Source organism: Mesoplodon densirostris, chromosome 16, assembly GCF_025265405.1.
Source record: "Mesoplodon densirostris isolate mMesDen1 chromosome 16, mMesDen1 primary haplotype, whole genome shotgun sequence".
Taxonomy (NCBI): domain Eukaryota; kingdom Metazoa; phylum Chordata; class Mammalia; order Artiodactyla; family Ziphiidae; genus Mesoplodon; species Mesoplodon densirostris.
This window is the reverse complement of record NC_082676.1, coordinates 58,098,939-58,125,682: the sequence shown is the minus strand read 5'-3', so window position 1 is coordinate 58,125,682 and position 26,744 is coordinate 58,098,939. Positions and strand designations below refer to the sequence as shown.

Sequence of the window (26,744 nt, the reverse complement as noted above, 5' to 3'; positions counted from 1 at the left end):
CCAAACCCACAGCCCTCACCGCAGGACCCACCCTATCTCCGGGCCAGTGACGCCTTCCTTCCTTGTGCTCTCCCAGCCAGGGCTATGGGCCACGTGGCCGGGCACACGATTGTTTGCGGGTGGCAGTGTTTGCACTGGGCATCCTTGGCATCGGCTTTTATGGGGGGATTGGTTCTGACAAATGCATGTCATGTCTGCACTCCTTCATGGAGTGGACATGCTCACCCTTAACCTTTGGTTGGCCTAGGAGAGGCTGCCGAGCAGGGTAACGACAACACACCCAGTCAAGCTCTTGTATCCCCAGGCCAGAGAGGACCCCGTCCTCAGGTCCTCCTTGGACCCTGAGCTGGAAGGTCCAGAAGATTGTGAACGTTGAGAGCTGCTGCTCTGGGTTGCATCCTGCCTTCTTTTCGGTCCACAGTCTGTCAGGTTTCCTTAACAGTCATATGAGCTCATAGCCTGTGTGATAAAGCAGATCATTCATATCAGTTCTTTGTATGAATTTCCTCACGTAATTCTACAACCACCCTGGAAGGTTGGTGCTAGTATTATCCCCATCTTGCAGAGGGATAAACTGAGGCACGAAGAGGTCAAGTGATTTGCTCAAGGTCCCCCAGCTAATAAGTAGCAGAGCCAGAACTCAACCCAGGCAGCGTGGCCATTCTGACCCCCTGCCAGCCACTGCCTCCTTCATTGTGTTTATTAGCCCCACTCCTCAAGGAATCAGAGTCTAGAGGGCGAGGTGGGAAGAGGCAGCGCCAGTCCATGGGCCAAGGCCGTTTCTGAAGGAACATGGGGTCAGGTCCCTAATCCTACCCGGGGAAGGAGGTGGAGCAGCACAGAGGGCTGGTCCTTGAGCCGAGACTGGGGGGAAGGGCTGGGCAGCTGGGGGAGGCAAAGGCCCAGAAAGACGTGGCACATTCCAGCACCGCCGACGAAGAGGGGACCGTGGCTGGAGCCCACCATGAGGGAGGCTACGTGGGAAGTGATGGGGCCGGGAGGAGCTGAAGGAGGCAGTTCCCAGAGGCCTTGGAGCCCAGCGAGGACCTTGGCCTTGTTGGCTGGTTCCTGGCATCATGTCCTGCTGGCTTGGGGCAAACGATCTTGATCCACAGGAGAAATTCAGGGGTGAGGCGTATGGCAGAGGGAAGGTTGCTTGGGCTTTGGGGTTCCTGCTCCCTTCTGAGCCACTGTCTCCTCACCCAGAAAGCAGCAGTGCCTGCCCTGCCAGCGTCCTCAGGAGGACTCAGCAATAAGGCAGAAACACAAAGGCCAGAAGGTGCCTGAGGCTGGGGTTCTTCCTCCCTCACCCTCACATCTCTCTTAGTTCAAGTTCCCAGGACTGTGCTGCCCACCTCCCTTGCCCCAGATGGGCTGCACGGCCCAAACCGCTAAATGAAGCACAGGCAGAGCCCCTGGGACGTCTGGGCTTCCCTGGGATCGCATGTTTGGCCTTCATCTGTCCGGTGAGTTTATAAAAGCAACTCTCAAGTCCCAGCATCCGTGGGTTTAGAGCCAGGGAGAAGGTGGCAAGATGAGATAAAAGGGGGCTGGCCACCTCAAAGCAGAGCCATCCACCTGAGAGAAGCTTCCCTTTGTAACTTCCAGGATCCATTTCTGAAGGGGAATTTTGACCCCTCGCCCCAGTCCAGTTCCTGATGCAAGGCAGCTGTCTGGAATCCTCCAGAAGCTTAGCTCCTCGGCCCATTTCAAACATCAGAACACAGCAGTGTGCTTTGAATTTGAGCTAAAGGAAGTGTATGGTTTAGCAAGCAATTGAGGGCTTATGTGGTTTGTTTCATGTTCTTTGCTTGTATCCAGAGAACATTCCATTTCGTCCTGTTGGATTCAAAGGTTTTCCTTCCCTTTTTTTTTTTTTTTTTTCCTTCTGCGAGTATAGACTTTTCTAACTTTTAGGAGGCTGACCCTTTTCAGAAACCCCACCCTTTATTTTCCTTAAGGACTTGTCAAAGTAGTTCAAACCACCCTTACTGGTAAATCATTCCTTCATACGTTCATCAAAGAGCCGCTGGACTCCTGAGGGTGCAGGAGTGAGCAGGGCATGCGGCCCCACCTCGGGGCCTCTCATCGCATGGAGAGAGGCAACGTTTATGAACAAGTGTGATACCAGGCTGCAGTGAGGGCTCTGAAGGAAAGAGGGGGCACGGCTTTGGAGAGAGTGATCAGGGGAAGCTGCTCGGCCAAGGTGACGTCTGAGCAGAGGCCTAGAGAATGAGAAGGAGCTAGCCAGGCAAAGAGGTAAAGGAGGCACTTTCCGGACAGAGGGAGCAGTAAGTGCAAAAGCTTCGAGATGCAGAAGAGTAAGGCGTGTCCAAGGAGCGGGGAGCGGGGTGACTGGAGCGGAGCGAGGGAAGGGGTTAGGAGAGGAGGGTCAGAGCCTTGCAGACCACGGGAAGACATCTGGCAGTAAAGTCATGTTTCCCTCTTGCCTTTTGCAAGTTACACCATTTATCCTATCATTCGACATATTTATCAAGCATTTTCTAGGCACTGTGCTAGATGCAAGAATAGACAGAAAACAAATAATATAAAATAAGACCAAAATAGCAAGAGTGCCACTGAGCCATCCCAGCTAAGAAGGGAAATTCATGTTGAAGTGAGGTCACAGGAACTGCTGGCATCTGATGAGGACATGCATGCAGAACCTTGGACTTGAGCTGGACCCACCCCACATGGAAGGGCAGTTGAGAGAAGCAGTTAAGAAAAAACACAGACTCACAGACCAACCGAGGTTCAATCCCAACTTTAGCTGTGTGACCTTGAGCAAGTTACTTAACCTCCCTGAGCCTCAGGTTCCTCAGGTGTCCTGCCTCTCAGGTCTTGCCCAGAGTAAATAAGAGAGAGCAGCTGTGAAGTGCCTGAAGAGTGGTAGAGCATTCTAGCATCTTGAGTGGGAAAGAAACCTACTGAAGCTTAATGCTAGAGAAAAGAGAGTTAGGGAGAGGACTTTCTGGTGAAAGTCCCAAACTGAATTTAAGCCACTAGCCATCTTTTTAAAAAAAAAAAAAAAATCTTTATTGGAGTATAATTGCTTTACAATGGTGTGTTAGTTTTTTCTGTATAACAAAGTGTATCAGCTATACATATACATATATCCTCATATCTCCTCCCTCTTGCGTCTCCCTCCCACCCTCCCTATCCCACCCCTCTAGGTGGTCACAAAGTACCGAGCTGATCTCCCTGTGCTATGTGGGATAGCTAGCTTCCCACTAGCTATCTATTTTACATTTGGTAGCCATCTTTATGGAGTAACCATGGAAGCCATTATGAAATAAAGATATTTGCATGGTTTTATTTGTCCCTTCATTAGTTCTGTGTCCCTGTTCCCTCGTAAAACCACAAACAGTTTTTGTGTTTATCGCTATTGACATTGAGGAAATAGGCTATTTTGCTTTTACTCTTTGGATGTATATTACGCGTTAAAGAAAATACAATAACATCTCATGAAGTTTCCAAAGTAGGGGGAAAGAATTTCCTGTGATTTCATCACCCTAAACAAACAATACATTTTGTGTGTCTTCTCCCATTTTTGTTTGCAAACACATCTTTTCATGGTTGCGTGGGGCATGGACCCATGGACTTGCATTCATCCTTGCTGCTTTTCTCTCTCCATTGTAGAGCAAGAAGTTTTTCATACAGTGATACAGTTTTAATAAGCCTAATTTCTTACTGCTGCATAAAAAGTTTATCTGGTGACTTTTGCCATAATTTACTCAGGCATTTTCCTGCTGTGGACATCTTGGTTGCTCCCAGTATTACATTATTTTCAACTAAACTGTAATGAGCAGCTTCACAAATACAGTGTTTCCTTTCTTTTGGCTTATTTCTTTAGGATAAGTTCCCAGAAGTGGAATTTCTGGTTCAAAGGGTATGAGTATTTTTTTGTGTGACTCTCTACATATTGCCAAATTGCTTTCCCAAAGGGCTGCGCCCACTTTAAACTGCTTCAGCACTCTTTTAAGAATGACTGACTTCCACGGCCTCAGTGGGCTCCTAACCTGAGCGACTGTCGCCTGAACTCATCAGCTTGCACACGCAGCACAGGCAGCGGGAGAGAGGGCTCGGACCAAGCATTGCTCCAGGGCTCAAGGTGTCCTCTCCACCATCTCCCACCCTGTGATCGGGGTGGTGGGCACTCCATTTCCAGAGCTCCAGCCCAGGCTCGGGGGATCCACGTGACTCGCCTGACCCCAGGATGAACCAAGGTCTGTCTGACTTGGAAGCCATCCCCCACCCCACTCGTGGGGCTCTCCTTGCCAGGGCTTACTCCCAGCTGCGTGGAAGCAAACCGGAAAAGTCTCTTCTTTATGTTTGAGCTTGGTCGGCCATCACGCCTTTCCAAATCTAATCTCTTCTTCCAGAATCAGTCTTCGTATCATTCTATGAAAGCATCTCAAAGAATAAGGATGCCTTTTTCCTTTTCAGTAATACTTTTAAACTTGCACATTTATTTCGCAAAGTCAAGAAAAACACTCAATAAAAGCCTGGGCCCTAATCCTTCAGTCTTTTGAAGGCAAAGGCATATGGTTAGAAGAACACAGACTTCGGAGTCTAGTTATTAGTTGAATCACCTTGGGCAGGCTGCCTAACGTCTCTAGGCTTTGGTTTCCTGTCTATAAAATGGGAACCATGCAGGGTTGTTAAAAGGCTCGAGCGAGGTGACACAGTACAACCCTCACCTGTACCTGGCAGGCCATGGGTAAACAGAGGGAGCAGTTATTGTTTTAGAGGGCAGTGGGATGATCTGATGACCCTTATCCTGGTATCTCACCTTTCTTTTGTGGATTCTCGGAGTTGTGGGGCTGGTCACCATGCCTGCCAAACCCCATAGACGCCCATGGGAGCCCCGCTTTCGCCCAAGTGGAGTACTTGGCCCTGTGGGAGCATGCCCTCACATTCATGGGTGTGGGCGTCTCACATGTTCTTCCTTCTCTTAGGAGTTGGGGCAGGACGCAGGAAAAGTATTATTGGGGGTGTTTATTTTGTTTTATATTTTTAATTATTTAATTATTGTTATTATTTTGTATTCCTGGAAATGTCTTCCATTTTGTTACTTGAAGAGCAAAAGCAGATGTTTTATCAAAAAGGTCTACCTTAGGAGCCAAATTCCAGGCTCCTTTAATGTTGGAAGGTTTCTGGTTTTCAGAGTGATCGGGCTGTAGCAAGCCACACACATTTCTCCTTTCTCATCCCCCAGCTTTGGTCCTGCTTGATTTCTTTGCCTTCAGAACTCCGAGATGAATGGATTTTTGACACAGAAAAACCCTTCTTCTGTTTTATTTCCTTTTTCTGTTTTATTTCCCCTCATCTCCGAGGTCAGGACTCCTTACTTGAGAGCTCAAACAGCCAAATAGTTTAAGTGACCACCCACATCTTGGGCTTTCTGCACTTGGGCTGGGTTTGAATTCCCTTGTGTATATGCCTAAGTGACACAAGTATCAAACATTCCTGGTTTCAGTCCCCACTTCACCTCTCTCAAGTGTGAACTTGATCGCCCTGCCCCTCTCAGCTCCATTCCTTCCTGCTTAAAATCTTTACATTGCAATAAGGTGCCTATGTTGCCTGGCACGCAATTGGTGCTTAATAAAGAAAACCTGTGTCGCTGGGTTTATAGTGAAACTACAGCTCTTTTTCTTCTGATTATTACAGACGTCTTTATGAAGACTGCACTTTAAAACGTTAAAAACAATCCGATCAATGCCGCCACCACCACCACCACTATCATATAAAAGCTTATCTTTTCTCTAGTGCTTCTGGTTGACAGAGGAATACCTGACCTCAGAATAGGTCCAGGAGATAGGACTGTTCTTCCAGTTTTCTGCATTAGGAATTTAAGTAATTGGCCCAAGGTCTCCTGCCAGTTCTGGGCCAAGGCAGGATTAGGGTTTAGAGGTGCCCACGGGCATCCTGGTTGCCTGGGTCATCGGGAGCCAGTGCAAGCCTGGCTCTTTGCAGGCAGCCATCTGCCCCCCCCCCCCCCCGCCTCTTGCTTTGGGAGGCACCTTGTCTTATGAAGGGCAGCCTCCCATCTCAGTGACCCAGGCCTACAGCCTCAGAACTTGGAAACAAGAGGACCCAAAAGCGGCTGCGTGGCTCACCAGTGGCGACAGTGGTTTGTCCCCGTGGCCTCTCCATGCCCAGATGTTGAGTGGCGGGAGTAAGGGTGGCTGCCCCTTTACGGACCCCGTGCTGGCTGCTGCCCCGCCAGGATCATCTCAGAATCTCCCAGCAGCCCCGTGCGGTAGAGACTCCCGCCCCCATTTCACGCAGGAGGGAATGGAAGTTCGTGGGGGTCAGGGGCCTTGCCCAGCGTGGGGAGCTAAGAGTCCAACGCAGACCTGTATGTCTGACTCAGGAGCCGTTTCCCTCGGGCAGGCCCACCAGCTACGAGTCAGGGAAAGTGGCCCAGAGGCCACCTCCCCTGTGACTGCCCCTCCCCTTCCTGGCCTCTTGTTGGTGGGCAAGTCAGCCCCAATCTAGGACTCAAGGGGAGGGTACCTCCAGAGCAGGCTAACCCCAGGGTGAAGGCTGCTTTCTGCACAAACTTGTCTGGCTTCCAAAGCCTGGGATTCTGCTTTGTTTCTGTTCTCTGGAAATGCCTGCTCACACTGGAGTCTGCCAAGACTCCTCCTCGATGGGCCAGGAATCCCTGTGCTGATGGGGGCCACCTCTGTCCCCAGAAAGCTGGCTGGGGAAGTCTGAGGGGCTCTCGGGGCACTGACATCACTGCACACTTGCCAGGTGCCAGGTCCTCTGCCCTGTCAGTGGCGCAGCCCCTGTTGTAACGCCAAGGGGCCGAGGCTCCCGGGTGAAGGGCTGCTGGGTCTGGCTGTCCCTGAACCCCACCAGCATGTCACCTTCTGTCTCCCTCACCCCCACATTCAGTAGGTGGATCCTTGAAACACTCATGATTTGGATTTCCAAATTCCGTGCTGGTTTAGTTGGAAGACACCTGGTTCTTGCCCTCCGCAGATGTGAGCCGGGGGCAGGTCACTTGGCCTCCTTGGATCTCAGTGCCTCATCTGCGAAGCGGGGCTGCCTGCTGAGCAGGGGTGCCATGAAGGTCACATGACACTAGAGGAAAGGTCCTGGCAAGTGACAGGTGCTCTCAGTGAGGTGAAGTGGCCCAAACCTGAACCTGTGGATAATTGAAAACAGGGTGCATCCTTGATTGTTTTTTATCTTGGCTCTGAAAGCACCAGAACCGTGATACTGAGAGAGGGGGGCTTTATTTTGTTTGTTGTAAATCAAGAGTCACTGTGTGATTTCTCCATATGGAGCATCTCACCAAAATGACTTCAGTTTCCATCTTCTCTCTCTCCGAACTGTTGGTCCAGGCCATCCGGGTGTTCTTCATGCTCCGTTCCCTGTCACTGCAACTGCGAGGGCAGCCCGAGACCCAGCTGCCACTGACGCGGGAAGAAGACCTGATCAAAACGGATGACGTCCTTGATCTGAGTGAGTTGGTGACCCCAAGTCACGGTGGTGGGGGGCGCACCACCAGGCTGGCTCACGCGTCGCTCGGAAGGTCATGTGCGACCTGCATGTTGTACTGGGATTGATTCGTGACCGTGAGCTAACAGAGTGTGCTTGTCACACGAATCTTTCGAAGAAAGGGCCCTAGATTCTGGGCACCTTGAAGTCAGTCTGTGGGCCCTGCTTTCTGGAGACCAGTGGGCGCTGTGCGGGGGTTTTGCTGAAAGGTCTGTGCACAGTGATTGGGGTCTCAACCGGGGGTGGGCACAGCTCCAGGATCCCTACCCTCCGTATAGTCACAGCAGCACCAGTCTGATTGGTTTTGTGTATTAAAGGTTGTCTGTATGATTTTAATGAGGATTCTAAAGGATTCTGCTGCTAAAACAAAGAAAACTTTCAAAAATGCAAATCACCAGCATTTAGGTAAAGATGATGGCTTTGGGAGCCGGAGAGCCATGTGCTTAGCCTGCAACCCTGGGCTCCTTGTTTCACCACGCAGTGCCTCCGTGCTCTACTCTGCAGTGTGAGGCTGAGATTTAAAGGAGACAGTGGGTATACAGCCTGGTCATGCTCCCGTAACCCTTCTCATATTCATAGAACTCTCTTTTTCCTCTCTTTGCTGTGGGGCACGTGCACACTGATGGGCAAGATAGTTTTTTGTTTCTTAAAGACATTATGATATTTTAGGACTCTTTGGTTATAAGAGACAGAAAACCCAACTTAGACTAGCCTAAGGAAAAAGAAAGGGGAATTCGCTGATAACCACTGTAAAACCAGAAGTAGTGTTGCCTTCAGGCATGGCTAGATCTAGGGACTCAAGCAATGTCATCAGGAAGCTGCCACCCTCCATCTCTCAGCTCTGCTTTCCTTTGTTCTGGCTTCATCCTCCAGAGGGCTCTCACCAAGTAGTGACAAGATGGCCAAGATCTGCTGAACTGGCTAAGCAGCGCTGACAGAAACAGAGCTTCTCTTTCCCTATAACTTTTATAGAAGTTGGCTAGGCCAAGGTCTCGTGCTCAGCTGTGGTGCTGGGAGGTGGGACCTGTTCCTTTTGAACCCCATCACCTGGGGGTGAGGAAGGAGGGGGCCCTCAAAGGAAAATCACAAAGAAGAGATGGGAGCTGGAGAGGCAGGAGCAGCAGATGGCCACTCTGTAGTGTACAGTGATGAGAGGGCCCTTGTTTTAAATCAGCGTTATTGAAATATAGTTTACATCCAATAAAATTCACCAAGTTTTAGTGTACAACTGAATGAGTTTTAACAAGACTCATTCAAGTGTGTGACCAGCAATTATGATATCGACCCTTGAGGGCTGGCCTTTGAGCCATGTACCCCTGCTCCTCTCTGTTTTCCCTCGAGCAAATGATTGAAACCACCACAGCTTCTGTTTCCTCACCTGTAAAATCAGGATGATCTTCCTTACATTACGGGGCTGTTTTGAGACTGGAGTGAACTGTAATATGAAATAGAATATGACCGAGCATAGCGCCTCGCATATGCTCAGGAAACCGGAGTATTACCCAATAATCAAATGCGGTGGTGCCTATGAAGAGCAGGGCATACTGCCTGACACACGGAAGGTTCTCGGTAAATGATTATTAATGGGTTTTATCTGATTGTCCGACTCCTTTTTCTTGCCTCCTCTTGGTTTATGCTCTTTTTTCCTTCTGTCTCGGAAGAACAAGGAAGCTACATCCCCTCTGCTCTATGCCCATCTTTGGCCCTTTTCCCCCTTGAGAAATGGTCACGGGGTTTCTGTAAAGGTTTAAATGGATGGAATTGGCTGGAGAGACCCATAAACCCATCTTTCTCTGATTGGATTCAAGGAAAGAGAGAGAAACAGTGTGCTTTAAAGGAGGCCACTCCATCAAGGCAGCAAGAATGTTTGCATCCGTGAAATGGAATTAAATTTTATGCTGGGAATTCATATTCCCTCCCTCCTCCCGCTAGGAATGGCCTGCTGAAACAAAGGTTAAAAGTATTTCACTTATCAATTTTAATTGATTAGATTGCTAGTTGAGATCACTTAACTGAGCCTTTTTGGGTAGTTGGCCATTAAGAAAGTAATGGCTGTCTGTCTTTACCCAGCCTGATTGCAAATTATGTCTTTGCTAAAGAGGGTGCCGTCCAGAAAATACTATGAATTATGGATTTTATGAGCATATGGTACTAGAGTAAGATACGCATGTGTTGACTTTTCTTTTTGGTGTTTATTCTTAAATGCTGGAGCTTCTCACCTTCCATTTGGGAAAAATAAACATGCTTTGCACTTCACAAAATGCCTTCCTGTGTATACTAAAGGTAGGAAACCTCCTAATGTAGGTGAAGGCATTCGTAGTTGCTGAATGTTGGAGGCTGGGCTTGCTTCTTATGAGACCATGTTTTGTCTCCCTGAAGCTTGAGGAAGCTGACTCAGGGAGAAGTGTTTGGGGGTTGGTCAACTTTTATCTAAGGCGATAGGGTCTGCTTAAAGGAATGCCAGCTCTGCTGCAGGAAGAGACGTTAAGTGTATTTACTAAACTTGTCACACTTTGATAAGAAACCACAGCATAAGAGCACTCAGAAGCCATCCCACATGTCCAGCAGCTGGCGGTGGGGGGGGGGGGTCAGGTATGTCAGGTGAGCTCTGTCAAGGTGGCTTCCAAAGAAGAGCATCAAAGAGGCCGTCACGCCTTTGGAAAAAAAGTGAACTGTGCTGAAAGCCTGTTTCGTTTTCACTGGAAAGAAGTGTGATGTGGAGAGGAGGTCAGGACTGGCAGCCATAAAGGAAGGAGGGGAAGGGGAGGGAGGGAGGAAGGGAAGGGGGAGGGGAAGGGAAGGGGGAGGGGAAGGGAAGACTAGAGTAGACTTGACTAGGTAAAATCGATTAGATTTTAGAGGCAACATAGAGTCTCTGTACACGCAGGCTTCAGCTTCAGTAGTTTTTGCCTTGTGCTAAGCCTCATTTCCTTGGCTCCACCATTTCTCTTTGAACCACCCCTGCTCCCCGCCGCCCCCAGTGTGTTAAAGCAAAGGGAAGACATCATGTTACTGCGTCTATAAATACTTCTCTCTAACAGTTAAGGACTTTGGGTTTCTCTCCTTGATTGAATTGGTTGCCACCGTTGCAGATGGTGAGCTTCCCCAGCCCCGCCGCTGCTCTGGGTGGAGCCCGGGCGCACTCTCCTGTATTCCGCCCACCTGGCCTCATTGACATTTGATTTTGCAGCCCCTGCTGTAGTTGGAAGCAAGCAGCTTTGTGACCTTGCTTAGGGTCTTAACGCTCGTGAGGCTCAGTGGCCTTGCCTTTAAAATGGTTCTAAAAGACCTCGCGAGGAGGGCTGTTGAAGATCAACAGAGATGACGTTCATGAAGCACGCGACGCCCAGCTTGGCGTGGAGCAGGTGCTCGGTGAACGAGAGCCGGCGTCCCTTCTGCAGCTGCTGAATGAATGAGATAGGACTCATACTGCGGGGTGCTGAGGGGCTGGCATTTTCTGCTTTGACAACATTTTGAGGAGCACATCCTGAAATATTTAAATCAGTTCATCACTTGTATGACGGCGCCGTCTTGGGGGGTAAGAAAGATGGCTCTGGCTGCGTGGGCCCAGATGAAGGGCGCTGTACCGCATCCAGGCATCCAGGAGGGCGGGGCACTCCTGCACAGTCACCGCTGGGCCTACTGACCGACAGCCCAGTAGTGTTCTGAGGACAAGCAGAGGAGAAGCCAGGTTCCTGCCTGTCTGCCTGCGTCCACGTGGGCACTTGACATTTACATAGTTGTAACCATACCATTTGCGGCACGCACCTAATCTTGTATTCTGGTTTTTTAAATCCATTCAGCGAAACCCATCCATTAATTCAGCTACTTACTGAGCACCTGCTGTATGCCAGGCACAGTGCTGGGATCTAGGATGTCATAGTGAACTGAAGTCAGACTTGGTCTCTGCTCTGTGGTGCTTACAGTTGGGGGGCAAGGGGAAGGGACCATAAACAGGTGAGGAAGTAAATACTAAAGGCACAGTCACAGGTTGATCGAGGTGGCTCTGTGGAGGTGATGAACAGGGTCCAGGGCTAGAGAATAACTAGGAGAAAAGGCCTCATAGGCTGGTGAGGGAGGCCTGTCTGGAGAGGCACAGGCAAGGAGGGACCAGAAGATTGCCTGACAAAATGCAGAGATGAGGCCAGGGAGTCCGAGAAGATGTCAGAGCGGGAGGCGAAGGCGAGCGTGAGCTTGCTACGGCCTCCCAGAATCCTGGAGGAGGCCTGTGCAGCTGGCAGGAAAGGAGCAGGGGAGAGAGGGGCTGCGATGACCAGGATCTCAACTCCAGTGCAGTGGGAAGCCATCAAAGGGTGTCCACGGGGACAGCATCCTGAATGTGCACTTCTAGAACTGGAACTGCTGGGTCAGACGGCAGAGGGCTGTGAGCCATGTTGAGGGTCTGGAGAGGCCATGTAACCTAGTGGTTATGAGTGTGGGCTCGGGAGCTACTCTGTGCCGGGAGAAATCCCAGCTCGGCCCCTTGCCACCTGCCACCGTATGACCTTCAACGAGTAACTTAATCTCTTGGCGCTTCAGTTTCGTCGCGTGTAAATTGGAGCTGTTGGGAGGAGTCAGTGAGTCGGGATATGTGGCGTGCCTGGCACAGTCGTAGGGAGGCCAGTTAGGAGGTTGTGACAGGGCCAGTGGCAGTGGGGAATGAGGTGTGGGGACGCAGCCTTCCCCCCTGCCACGTGGGAGCAGGCCGCTCCATCCTGGGGGCAAACACCTGGGGCTCTTCCTTGTCTCCCCTCCTTCTCTCAGACTCAACTTCCTGTTGGTCAGCACACCTAGGCCGCGCTTCCCTCCAGATATATCCGGGATCTGACCGTCTCTCCCAGCTCGACCCCTCAGTGCCTGGCTTGCCGTCATCTCTCACCTGCACAGTTGGCAGCAGCCTCTTAACCGGTCACTGGCTTCTGCCTGGTCTCCTACAGTTTATTCTCAACACTGCGTCATCCTCTTAACACATTAAGTCAGATGACGTCCTTCCTTTGCTCAAAGTGGCCTCCATCCCACTCTGACGAAGAGGAGAGATGTTTACAGGGGCCTATGAGGCTGGGCATCACCCGATACCACCTGGCTCTCTCTGCATCCTTGCTGTTCTTCAGACACACCAGGCATGTTCCCACCATGGGCCTCTGCTCTGGCTGTGTCCGCCCCCCGACCACCGCCTGCAGACCGCTCGTGCCCCAGAACAAGCACAGCTATGGCACGTACAAGGCTCGCGACGCCCACATGTGGCAGTCGTACTCCAAATTCTCCATCTACGTTTGAATTCTGGACCAAGCCCCACTCTCTTTATTATCCTCTTGTTAATGAATGTGAATGTGAATGTTATATATTCCCTGTTTCCCCAGTTTCCAGCACTCTGTGTGCTTCATCCTAACGCCCTTGCAGGCGAGAGCTTTTAGACAAAGTGGACATCTCTGGCTGTACTCATCTGAGTGCCTAAAGAGTCGTTTCCAGCAGGAGTATTGTGAAGCTCCCTAAGCAAGTTATGTGGTTTGATTGTAAGTCCGTGAAAATGTGAGCTCGTCGATTTGCTTCTCTTGCAAGGCCAAGGCTAGTTTTGTGGTCCTGTCAGTTCTGGAAAATCCTCTATGTTGCCTTATTTTGCTGATGGCCCAGTCACTGTCATGTGCCTCATCTTGGCAAAAATGAGAAAAGAGCATAAATAGTAAAGACTCTGAAAGACAAACCCAGAATGCGGGACATTTAGACAACCTTTCACAAATGGGAGTGTCAGGGAAGAGCAAACAGAATGGAGAGGGCCAGGGTACTGTTCTAGATTACTGAAACAGAAGAGACATGACAACTGTCACCTGAGATTGGATCTTGGATTGAGGAATAAAAACAAAGTAGCTTTAGAGGGCTTTTTTTGTGAAATTGGAAAAATTTGCACATAGATTGCAATTGGATAACGTAATCGAGATCAGTATTACCTTTCTTGGGGGTGTTGATGGCATTGTGGTTCTGTGGGAGAATGTCCTCGTTCTTAGGAAATACAGGCTGAAGAGTTTAGGGGTAAAGTGCCATGCTGCTTACAACTTCGGAATGATTCACAAGATAAAAATGTGTGAGTGTGTGGGTATAGTGAGGGAGGAAGCAAATGCCACTAAATATTAAGCATTGATGAATCTAGGTTAAGAGCATATGTGTGTTTATTGTACCGTTCTTTAAACTTTTTTGAAAGTTTGAAATTTTTCAAAATAAAAGCTTAATGAAGTGGGAAGAGAAATCAAGTCCTTGAAAAGTCCAACATTTAATTAACAAGGAGTGTAACGTTTAGGATTCGGGGCTCTGGATTCAGAAAAACCTGGGTTTGAATCCCAGTTGCGTGGCCTTGAGCAAACTAGTTAATCTCCCTGAGCCTTTTCCTCATCTGTGAAAGTGGGGAGATGATACTGCCTGCTTCAGAACTGTTCCGTTGATAAAGAGTGAATCCACCAAAAATGCTCAGCATCGTCCTCAGTGTGCGAAGGCTTTCCTAGTGGAAGCAGTCATTAGCATTCTTCATTTGGACTGCACACTGGGCGCGGAATGAGTCTTCCGAACTAGCAGGTGCTCTTTAGGAGTTCTGAGAAAGCAAAGCCTCGTGACTGTTTCCGTCCAGGGGATACACTGAGAAGTGGAGGAGGTCACACAAGCTTGTTAATTGGATAAATTTCTTGGAGAGATGACTTTCAGGAAAGTGGGTGCCCGCTAACTGGAGAAGAACTGAAACCTGTAGGGGAGGCTTGATTCATACCCAGATGGCTCCTCAGGGACAGCTTAGTTCAAGCATTCAGGCCTGGGGCTCCGGAGAACTGGTTTGTTTTGTGCTGACGCTGAAGAGGACTAATGTTGTTAGCATGAAACCCGAGAGGCAAGTCTGGCTGTGGCATTTGAAGTCCCATCTCAGGCAAGTGTGGTTTGGGGGCTCTTCGGCCTGCACTCCCCCACCGTATTTTGTCTTTAAAGGGAATACGGTCCATGCGTGGTCTCTTCACATCCCCACCTGCTGACTTGGAACCACTCCTGACCCTGCTCCAACCCAGGGCCAGGGGGTCAGCAGCCATCCCACCTCTGCAGCTCTGGCCCCTCCCCAGCCCAGACTCTCTGTGCCCAGTGTCTTCCATGTGGGATCCCAGCCCATGGCCTTGCTCCACATTGGTCCATCTACCCTGCTGCTGTGTCTGAAAGGCAAATCTAGCCCACACTTGTAGATTTAACACATCACTTTCCCCACTTGTAGATTTCAGAGGCCCTGGCCTTCCACCTCTGCCTTATGTCTCCCTGCATCTGAGCCCACCTGCCTGTGGTGCTGCTTGCAGGTTCCTAGACACAGCCTTCCTGCCATTCCCCTCTGCTGGGCCTTTGCCCAGGTGGCCCCTCTGCCAGGCTTGCCCTCCCAGCCCCGCTCCCAGCCTCCCTCCTCCTCAGTGCTGGGCTGGGTAGGCCTCCTCCTCCACCCTTCCCAGGCACACCTCAAACATATACTTAGCACTTTGTTTTTCTATCCCTAGTACCTGGCACAGGGCCTGGCACATAGTAGGCACTCAAAGAAGGCTTGTTGGATTGAACTGATTAAAGCTTTAGCACTCTCTTAAATTATGCATAAACACTTAAGGCACTTTCATTAACATGAAAGTGGCATTTCTAAAGGTTGTCTTGAGTAATTTGAGGCAGTTGGATTGTGAATTGAAAGCATGATGTTTGTTCATCGTTACCATAACATTTGAATAGTCAGGTTCCCAATGCAGGCTTTTCCCCCCCTGTTGAAGTATACCAAGAATCTTAAACCCACCTTGGTATTTTCTAAAAATGTAGATTGCCCTAATTTCAACAGTTGAGCTATTCCATATCATTTTACCTAAGGGATAACATGCTGCTCTTTTTTTCCCTATCCTTCTTTGAAACTAGAACTGATCAGAAAAAGTCACGTTTGAATTAAACCACCAGTTCTCTAAGGAAATGGAAAACATGGAATTAACAGCATTTCCCCCCGCCCCCCATGAATTAGGCTGCTTCTCTGTGTGCTTGATGAATAATGTTGCTGGCCCCTTTTCAGAAATGAAGTAGAAATATGGAGAAATGAAATTTGTATCTTATAAAGTGACTGGAAATGTGATTATAATACAGCTGTCAGTTTTGTTCAAGTGGAAAATTTTAAAGTAAATCCAGTTGCAGCATTATTTGGTTCTTTTAAAGCAGAGTAATGTAGCCGTTTCCTACGTATTGATTATTTGATTGGTACCTGTCTGCTGGACCTTTTTTTTTTTCCTCAGTAGCACTCATTGATGTGGTTTAATGTATATTCCTGTAATCTTTCCCTGTTTTATAAACTTACAATCATAATTGAACTGCATTAGAGAGACATGTTCTGCTGAAATCACAAGGTCACCTAATGGCTGTGCCCTCTGTTGTTGGTTATGTATTAAAGTAGTCCTAGACAGTTCTGAAGAAGACAAAAATTATTATTTTTTCCCTCTACAAAGCAGAATTTCTAGATTCTGTTCTGTGCATTGGGGAGATGAGGTGTATGAGTGTAGAGACTGGGTTTTGAGCTTTCTCCTTCTTTGCCTGTTAAAATGATGGTTTCTGCTGAAGGCACTCTACAATTTAAGTATTCTTTTTCCAAACCCCAGTCCTTCCCAGGCATTTGAAAATGGGGCCACGGTTTTGATTTCTCTGATCACAGGGGACCTGTGGCTTAGATTTGCTAAAGGAACATCTGAGGCATGTCACACCCTTGGGAAGTGGTTGCGGCCGCATCTCAGGGCAGCCGGGAGAGTGGATGGGCGTCCAGGTAGTGGTGGGGTCCCAGCTTTAGCACTGTCAGACTCTGTGTCAGACATGACCATGTCCCCCAACCTCAGATCTCTGTCTGTACCTCACGGGAGAGATGCTGCCTGCTGTGCTGAGCACAGTGCTTGGCGACTTTATGGGGCCCAGCCAGCAGAGGCCAACAGAGTAGCCCCTCGTACTTGACCATCTTTCCCTGTCAGCAGATAGAAGTTTGGTCCTTGTAGTCACTCAGGCCAAAAGCCTTGGAGAATCCTATCTCCTCTCATCCCTTCAACAAAGCTCTGCCAATTCTGCCAGTTCAGGCATCAGATAGATCCAGAATCTCACTCCTGCTTAGAGCTTCAGCGCCTCCACCCTGATCTGAGCTGTGGAAGCCACCCTGTGACTGATGTGCATCTTCCTCCACTGCCCATTCTCCCCTCTCCTTCGTAAAGTGGCCCCTCCAGAGTCCTGCCTGGGCTCTTCAGAGCCTGCGTGAAGAAGCCCCCGCCCTCCTCCCCCTTCTCTCCCTCCTGTGCTCCTCCAGTCACAAGGCTCACGGGTGAGTCCTGCCCTGGGCACTGAAGCCAACCTCCATGATTACTTCTTTACTTCTGGCTGATGGCAGAGCAGTGGCAGTGAGCTGCCACAGGAAACAGAAATTCGTGGGGTAGTGGGGTTGAGGGTTAACACTGAGTTTCAAGACATCCCTCGCTCCAGCCCGCTCGGCGAGGCTGTCTGGGGCTCTGCCTACACAGGCCTCCCCACCCCGAAGCCGCCGGTTCCTGCTCACCTCCACTGCCCTGCCTTGCCGCCAGGGACCACACAGGATCCAGTGACTGTTCAGGCCTCGGAGCGGAGTGTTGGCCTCTGGCCCTGCTCTCTGATTAACCACAGAACCCCCAAAACAAATCTCTGGGGTGACTGAAGCAGCGACCGACAGCGTGACCTTTACCAAAGGTCTGTGACAGTCGCAGCCTCCTGCCCTGAGCCTGCCATCTCCCTCGGTCCAGGACACCGGTGCCACCGTCTCCAGCACCTGTCCTGCTGCTAACCCTGCTCTGCTTTCAGCCAATCCTCCGCCTCCGGCCCACCCCATCCCCCATTAAAGACCAGGAATGGGGGGAAAGGGACCAGCCCCTTCCTCCACCTCCTGCTGAGGAGGGAGACGTGTTGCATTCAGATGAGGCAGAAGTACTAGGAAGGCTGACACCTAGAGTCCGAAGTATGTTTTGAAGTCGAGGCACGGGAAGCAACTGGAATAACATAGACTAGACCATTGAATCTGCCTTAAGAGAATGTCCTGATTAAAGACTGAAGGAGTCCCACGAGGAGGATCGCCCACTTCCCAGCACAGCAAGCCGTCTGCACTGATTTTTCCAATGAATGTCAAATGTCGTTTGCTCTGCTGAGCTTTCGAGAAATGTATGGAGTACTGATCTTGGGACATTGAAATGCTTAATTTGTCATTTCCACTTTGACCTGCCTGGAAATAGAAGCGAAAATTGGTTTGCCATGCTGCCCTGCCTGTGGCTGCATATCAGAGGAACTGCCCTGGGGGTGGCTCACTTGCCCCTAACTCTGCGGGCCAGGGTGGGGACAGAGCGGGCAGTCTCTGGCCCAGGGCTCCCTGTATCAGAACCTGCCATGTGCCTCAGAATCACTTTAGGAGTTTCAAAAACTATCTGTGCCCAGACCCCACTCCAGAAGGTTCTGATTCACTTGTTCTGGGGATGGGCCCTGGCCTCTCTAGTTGTAAGTGCTCCCTAGAGGATTCCATCGTATAGCCAGTGTTGCAAAACATTGGGTTAGACAGAGTGAGGAAGTTTCTGGAGCTTAACACTTGGTCTCTGCTTTGCTGATCTTCATGAATTCCAGTTCCCTCTCGGAGCTCTCCTTGCCCACCTCCTAATCAACCGGATGTCACCAGGGAGGCTGGCTTTGTGGCATGATGCAGTGGCCACATCTCTCTCTAGGTTCTGAAGTCCACTTGTCAGGTGGAAAGCTTGTGCCGTGCAGGTTACCCTTACAGATCCCTTGGGAAGGTGAAGCGTAGGAGAGTCACGTCCCTCAGTGAGCCAACGCAGCTGGTCTTCACTCCAGGGCTGAAACTGACCTGTCCTGAGCACCAGAGAAAGAGGAGGTTGGCTTCCTTCTGTGAGTGCGCAAGTCTTTACCTGGGAGTGTCTCGCTGGGCACTGGGAGGGGCCCCTAGGATAGAGGCAGGAGAGCCTGAGGACCCTCGAGGGAGGCACTGAGTCTCACCTGCCCCTCAGGCTGTGCTCCTTCAGTGGGGTGGCAGCCAGAGCAGCCGCAATATCTAAACTTACATTTCTCTCCCCACTCCCTTCCTGAATGCAGTTGAGTTTGTGTAAGTTAACTGTGCCTGCAGTGCGCTTCTGCCTTAGTTGAAGGCAGATCACGTCACCTCTGCAGCCTGGGGCACCTTGTTGGAGAGACGAAGCGCCTAGTGACCGGCTGGGCCTCCTAGACCGCCACCCCAGCCCAGCCCTACTGCTCCATCCGATGCATGCGGGCTGGGCGAGAACCACCCTTGCCGACCCAGCAGTCTCTGCAGCACTGAAGCCCCAGCCCATTCCTAACTCTCCAGGTGTCCTGGACCAGCGCCAGGCCTGGAGACAGCCTGCTCTGCTTCAGGCACAGTCATAAAAATGCCTCGGGAGCAGACAGCCAGACCAGGAGGCTCAGGAGCCATGGACTGAGCCTGTCTTTCCAGGTCTCCCCACTGTTTAAATTGTTTTGCTTATAATTGAGAGCTAAACGTCCTCATCCCATCGTCCCTTCCTTCCTCCCTTGGCCTGCTCAGGGCCGCCATTTTTTTATACCAGGTTCAAGGTGAAGTAGACCTTACCTCTCCCTGCCAAATCCTTGTGCAGAAAAGCCCCATGCAGCTTCCTGGTTTTCAGTTTGGCACATCCAAGTTATCTTTTGCATTCATCTGTTTCATCACCCGTACCCAGGCCTTTGAATTTTATAATATGCTTTACATTTTTCTAAGTGCAGTCGGGGTTTTCCAGAGCTGTGCAAAGCCAGGAAATAGGCATGTCATTTAAATAACTCCAGTTAACCTTTAGCCTGTAACTGGTGCCTCATAAAATGTGCCTCCCTCCCAGTGATGGCTTGCGTTCTCCAGAGCAGCAAAATTGTTGAAAATCTACCGCTTTCTCTGTTCCCCGCTGGGCCCCCTTCCCTTTGCTCCCTTCAGCCCGTTGAGCCCCAGCACCAGACTCATACAGAGGAAGCTGGAGGTAGAAACATGAGGGCCAGGCAGTGTCTCCTGAAGGTTCTAGACTAGATTTATGCAGCCTGATGGCACTCCCTGAGGTCTCCCTGGCCCCTGGCTTTAGCTCTTCCCTTCGTGCTCAGCATCCTCTGCTGGATCCCACAGGAATGATAATAGGTGCCACCTATTGGTCCGTTTCCTTGGGCCAGGCACTGTTGTAAGTATTTGACATGGGTTAACTAATTTAACCCTCACAACCTGGCCAGGTAGGTCTTGCTATTATCCCCATCTTATGGACGAGGAAGCCAAAGCACAGAGAGGTAAAATAACCTGCCTAGGGTCACACTCTGCCAGGAAGTGGGGGAGCCAGGACACACACACAGGATTCAGACCACAGAACTTGAACACTTGACTCTGGGCTACAACCCCTCCATCCATTCACTTACCCACTAACGTGTCCATCGTTTACAGAGTGGTAGGCACTGCCAGGGTGCTAGAAATGAGTAAGACACAGCCCTCCCTGCAGGCAGCTGGTGGCGTCCTGGCAGGAATTACAGCAGCAGATGGATAATGGGTGCTTTGATGGGAACTGCAGGGTGCAGTGGGGAGAACAGGGGGGAGTTGGGCCTTGGCTGGGGGTGGGGGTGAATAGGGACAGGAGTTGCTTCTGAGAGCCCCAGCCATTGAGCTAAGTGTCCTTCTGAGTGGGTGTTCAGCAGGCAGACAAGCTGGGCAAGAACGTTCCAAGCAGGGGGTATCCTAAGTGAAGACAACGTGGATGGCATGGCAACCCCGTCATACCCTGTGTGTAGAATGTTGAGTGATGTGTTTGTTTCCTGTGGCTGCTATAACAAATTTCTACAAACTTAGTGACTTAAAATGACACATTTATTATGTCACAGTTCTGTAGGTCAGAAGTCTCACTGGGCTAAAATCACTGGCCTGCTTTCCTTTCTGGAAGCTCCAGGGCAGAATCGTTTCCTTGCCTTTTCCAGCTTCTAGCTGCCTGCATTCTTGGCTCCTGGCCCCGTCCTTCATCTTCAAACCAGCTGCGGTGGGTTGGACCATTCTGATATCCCATCACTCTCACCTCCTTGTCTGCCTCCCCCTTCCACTTTTAAGGACCTCTTCTGATTAAACAGGGCTCACCCAGATAATCCAGGATCATCTCCCCATCTCAGAGCCATTAATTTAATCACATCTGTGATATCCCTTTTGTAAGAAACCTTCACAAGTTCCAGGGACTCAAGTATGGACATCCTTGGAGGCCATTATGCTGCCTACCATGGGTGGGATGTGGAAACTGGCAGCAGATGGGGCGGAGGCCCTGCGTGACACCCTGCAGTTAAGGAGTCCCTGAGAACCAACAGCAGATGCACCGGCTAGGGACAGCTACCCCTCAGGTGCTCCTGGGTTATGTGACCAGACCCCACCTCCCACCACATCTTCCAGAACCTTCAGCCCCATGTAGGGCTGAGGCATGCCCGGCAGGGCCCCACTCTGGTGGTACAGGTTAAAACTCTTCTCTCCATGCCTCCCCGCTTCCTGCCACCATCCCCAGGTGGTCCCTGGTCTCTGCCCACTGACATTCCCCAGGTCGCCTCCCCCGGTTCCAGCACCCAGCCACTTCCTGCCTTTCCTGCTGGTCTTTCCTTCCTCTGGGTTCCTGCTGCCGAGGCTCTTCCTGTGGTTGGTGTTCTCCCAGGCAGCTCAGTCTCCCTTCTCCCCAGAGCTCTCCTTTTGACCTAAAAGGTTCCAATGTCACCGTCCGTGGCCATCTGACCCCCCGAGTCCTGGACCACCACACATACACACACACACACACACACACACACACACACACCACCACTCCCTCGGGTCCTTAAACCCCCCCCCCCCCACACACACACACACTCCCTCGGGTCCTTAAACCACAGGGGTCCTTATGGTTTCTTCCCCTGTGCCATTAGTCTAGGACAGCCGTGCTAAGAGTGCGGGTTCTCTCCAGCCGATTTTGGCCAGGAGGAACTTTAATCAAAAGCCCCTATTGGGTTTTGAGAAGGACCTTTTTCCAGGAAAGGGTTAGAGGGTTCTGGTCATTAAATGGTCTGTGGCAGAATGTTAGTCCTTGACTAAAGTAGCTGGATGTAAAAATGAAATAAAATAAATGCGTTTTGGGTTTTTTTTTTTTTCTCAAGAAATGAGAACATTGTTGACCATGATGGAAAAACATTCTGATTCAGGCCTTAAGTATATGTATGAGAATTGAGGTTTTGCAAAATTGTGCAGACACCTCCCTCGATTTTGACAGCTCTTGTTTAAAAAAAACAAAACAACACAAAACCCACCATAACCTTAGATACTGTGTGTGTGCACGCATGTGTGTTTAGGTGTACGTGTGTGCGTTCGAGCACCTGTGTGTACATAACAGGAAAGCACAGTGGCTTGCTTTATGGAATCCACATCCACTGATTTACAGTCACTCTCCCCTCAGGGCCAGGGACCTGTGCTCATGGGTGGTGCCACTTCCCCACCCAGGCCGCCCCACCCCTACACGCAGGTCCAGCTTTCACTTCCTCCTGCTGGGAAGACAGCGTTTCTCCTGAAAACAAGCGACAGCCCCCACCCCACGCCCTAAATGACACCGGGTGACACCAAGACAGGAACTCATTTGGGTGAAAAGTTGGGAATTAAAAGTGAGACTGGACAAGGCTTAAATCCTGATGGGTTTCCGGGTGAGTTGGGAATGAGTAGTGTGTCCAGATGGCCAAAGGGCCGACGACTCTGCATTGGCTCCGCAGCCATTTACTGAGGCCCTGCTGCGTGCCAGCTGGGCCCGGGCCGGGCACTGGGAATAGAGACGGGGGGGGGCCTGCCTCTTCAGTCCCTTTCTACAGCCTTCCCTCTTCTCTTGAAAAGAAAGACACACTCTCTTCCTAAGGCCAGACTCACGTGCAGCCGGGTCCAGGGTAGCAGGTCCTTCCCACCTGAGATCTAAAGTTTTAAAATATCCAGGTTTGGTGAATCTATATGCTGGTTTTGCTGTTTGGTTGTGTGTGGGTGTGAAGTTGTATTGAACTCAGAAACTTGTGGGAGGTGGAGAGTCAGCTGCAGATGGATGGCTTCCCTGCCTCGTCAGGGAGAGAGTGGGAGCTCCCCATTGGGGTCTAAGGGTGCAGCTCCTCCTCCAGCAAGTCCTCCGGCTTATCCTCCTGGCTGTGACCCCTGGAGAGCCTGGTCAAGGGCTCTGAGACATCCTGCAGACCCAAAGCCGCTGAGCAGGTAGGGGTGTTAGGAGCTGCCCCTCATTGGCAGCTCATCAGACACCAGGCACTGTCTGAGGGTTTATTGCAGACACCTCACCCCACAGCCTGGAGGGGCCCAGCCAGCACCTGACCCCAGGCCCGTTCTCCTCCAGTGCCCAGGCTCCCACCCGCCAAACCCCACCACCTCCTCTTCCATCCCGGGTCACCCAACTCCTTCAGCCCTGAAGCCTTGTTCCTCCTCAGCACAGGTAATAACGCCTCCAGTTTCTCCAGTGCTGGTTTTGGTCGATGGTGGCGCTTGGAGACCAGAATAAACACGAGGCCCTGGTCCAGGGTCCCAGCCCTCTCTCCTGACCTGGGGACCCTCTCCTGCCAACCTCCCCCTGCCTGTCGAGCTGCTCTGTCGGCTGGGAGGGCCAGGCAGGCCGTCTGAGGGGAACCTGCTGCAGAGCTTGCCTCGGGAGAGGGCAGGACGGCCCTGAGCTGCCTTTGCCTGTGATAACCTACCAGGATGGAAACCAGTGGTGGTGGGCTTTTGGCCTGGTCAGGGGGAGAGTGTGGGGAACACAGGCCCCTGGTCTCTGTCAGCAGCACATCTAAGCTCAGCTCTCCCTTGCTGCTGTTGCTGTTGACCAGCAGAGTCCAAGGCCTGAGCCCTCCAGGGCCACCATGCCTGCACACTCGGGCCCTCAACCTGCTCTCCAGCTGCACCACCCACCTTGGGTCCTGGCCGCATCGCCGTCTTTAGTTTCCCTGACCGTGCTTCTGATCCTCGCACAGGCTAGGCCCCTCTGCTTGGGACGCTCTCTCCAGATCTCTCTCTTCACTGCGTTGGCCGCTGTGTGTAATTTTCTGTTTTCGTGCTGCTATTTGATTCATGTGGGCACCAAGCTGCTTGGGGCAGGAACCCTGACTCTTGTTCACAGTTGAATCCTAGGGCTGACAGCGTAACGGGTCCTTGGTGAAGATTTGCCGCAGGTGAATGAATGGAAACAAGAGAGTGGCTTAGGGTCCAGCCTGCAAATGGGGACACTGACTTTGTTTTCAAAAAACAGACAGTGATTCCAGGGGCCAGGGGCATACTTGGGGACCTCTCCGTTCTGACAGCATCTGACATTCTCCCTGGCTTTGGGCTGGTCTCTTTGCTCACTGGGAGTTAGAATGAGATCAGGACTGGATTTGACGGCCCAGCATTCGTCTTCTGAGCGTGCCCAGCTGTGTGAGTCATCTCCATTGCGGAGGGAGGCAATCTGAAACTCTACAGGTCAATCGATGCGTCCAAATGTGTAGTAAATCACACCGCGCTCTACCTGGTGCTGCTTCCAGTCCCTTGAAATGCCTGCCCTTGTGCAGCTGCTCTGAAAGACACTGCTTAGGGAGAAGCAGCCCAGGCACAGATGGTGACTACCTCGAGGAAAATTAATACTGTGCCATCAATTCCAGAGGCAGAAGGGGCCCGTGGCCAGATGGCTGCGCATTGGCTGGAATAACTCAGGGCGGCTGTGGGCCCTGGTTTGGGGAGGCGCCTCCTGGCCCCGCCTATAAATCAGCGGTTCTTCTGCAGATAGCAAACAGATGGCTTTGCAGGGGTGGGGGAAGGGAGCCGGCTCCAGAGCCCCTCTTCCTGGGAGCCTTTTATCGTCGTCGTCGTCTGAGGGGTTGAAAGGCCCCTCTTCGACACCTGTTCCCAACTGGGGCCGAGCTCTGGACTCGTTCACAGACGGGGCTGAGAAGCCCATATCCTTGTCCCTGGTGGGATCGTGGGAAGGGGCTTTCAGCCTGGTTGTCAGAGCAGAACATGACAGGCGCATTTTCATGCCACAAGCCTTAGTTGGATGGTCAGAGGGCACATCCATGGCTTATAAAAGACAAACGGTGTGGCGATTTTACGGAAGGAGAGAGAACGGTCACCTCAGATTGAGTCCCCAGGGAGGGAGCTGCTGGGAGGCCGCAGACTGGCGATCACAGCCGGGCTCAGGCCAAGTCCCAGCTCTGTCGCTCCCCACGAGGCCTCGGTCGCCCTCTTCATCTTTACAAGTGTCTGTTTTTCCATCTGCAACGTAAAGGATAAGGAGGCCCAACAGCATGATATACGACTGCAAAGAAGATTTGGTGAGAAAATGCATTTAAGACCATTTGGCACAGCGCCTATGCGTTACAGGCAGTCACTGCGTGCTGTGATCTTGGGTTGCCAGACCCAAGACCAACCTCGCGGCTTACTCTCATGGTCTGTGGCCCCGAGTGCGGGGTGCCGCTTTCTCCAGGTCGGGCCGGGCTGCGCTGCAGGAACAATGAACCTCCATTCCCCAACATGGTGAAGATTTATTTCCTGCTCACGCTGCTTGTCCCACGTGGGTCAGCGGGGTGCCCTGCTCCTCACGTTGCTCCGAGGCTGGGGTGACGGAGGCTGCACCGTCCCGTAGCTGCACCGCCTGGCACACCCCTTCTCACAGTGAAGGGCCGGGAAAAGCGAGAGAGCTGCTTCAGCCAGAAGGGCGAGCTTTTTGCTCACTGTCTCTGTGGCCTCACCAAACCGTCAGAGGGTGGAGAGACAGTGGAGGGTGGGGAGATGGGAGGGCGTGCCTGTTTGGTACAGTGAATGTCTCTGCTGTGCTGGTGAATACACATCCTCTGCTTAATCCCTGGGAGCCTCTTAGTTCAACAACTGGCAGTTGGGGGACCAGGAGCACCCAGGCCCACCCCCCCTACTCAGCCAGGAAGAAATCTGAGGGACTGACCATGAGGGAGAAGCAAAGACCGAAGCTGAAAGGCAAAGGGAAAATCTCAGCAAAAAGGCCTCGACTGATTTCAAGATGTTAGCAGGTTCTGGGTCGGGCTGAGATGGGGCAGGCCCGCTCGGGGAGCAGGGTTCATGTGCAAATGCTCATGTCCCTACACCATCACTCTCGCTGGCCGACCATCCGGCACCGGAGGAAGCTCCAGAACTGCCCTTGGGTCCCCCCCAGCACTGCCACCAGAGAAGAGGGAGGCCGACAGAGCGTGGACACCACTTGACCATCTTGGTCAGCTGCCCCTGCTGGGCGTCAGCAGTGTGTGGACTGAGGGAGATAATGACATGGGTGGCAAGGCTGAAGCCTGGGCGGCGGAAGGGCCGGAAGGGGCTGTGGACATGAGGTTTGGGGCCTGGCTGGCCCGGGCCCCACTTCCAGCTCTGCCAGTTGGTGGTCGTGTGCCATGGGAAGTGACCTCACCTCTCGAGCCCTCTGTTGCCTCCTCTGTGATGTAGGAAGAATAATAAATCATGGGTACTCAACCGGGATGTCACGAGGATGAAACAAGATAACGTGTGTAAAGCACAGAGCCACGGTTTGCTGGCAGTGCACTGTTACTATTATTGCTGTTGTTGGTGTGCTTGTTTTTGAAGAAGATTTGGTCTGAGGAACTTCTTTGGTTTCTGGGGTGTGCACACAAGCCCCAGAGCCAAGGATGAGGCTCAGGTGGGGGTCCCTGGGCTCATGCCCTGGCCTGACAGGTGGCAGCCCTGGATGTCGTGGCTAGGAGCCCGGGCTGGGCCAGTCCCCCCAGCTCAGGTCCCCACTCGCTACCTCTGTGCCCTGGGCAGGTGACTTCATCTCACCCATGATATGGGGATAGTAACCATTTCCCCCTTCTAGGGGGTGTAATGAGGATTCTGTGAGAGAATCCATGTTGTTTTCACAGTGCTTTGCCGTAGTAAATACTTTGGACAGTAACTCAGGGGTAGCTACTTTCCCTGTTAAAGACTTAGCCGAGACGTGTGGCCCTCAGGTAGTGGCAGTTGCCGAGTCACTTTATACCACTGCCCCAGAGATGGCGTGAAGGCCTGAGTGCCTGGACACGGCCCCAGTGCTTGCCTTTCAGGAGCCTGGTGTCATCTTTTAAATCAGTGCTACCCTGTGTCTTCCGTTCAGTTCACATCCACTCCTCTAAGCAGAGGCACCCGGGTACCAGTGCTCCCCATGCAGGAAGTG

General features: G+C 51.5%; 1 protein-coding gene across 3 annotated transcripts in view; it reads left to right on the top strand.

Moving 5' to 3' along the window:
* The window catches only part of CLEC16A (C-type lectin domain containing 16A), a 210,424-nt gene that overhangs the window by 98,242 nt on the left and 85,438 nt on the right, over positions 1 to 26,744 (top strand). For all 3 annotated transcript variants that reach the window (XM_060120550.1, XM_060120549.1, XM_060120551.1), the window contains exon 18: positions 7,359 to 7,479. In XM_060120550.1, coding sequence (XP_059976533.1) covers positions 7,359 to 7,479 — 121 coding nt within the window. The remainder of the gene's footprint in view (positions 1 to 7,358; positions 7,480 to 26,744) is intronic.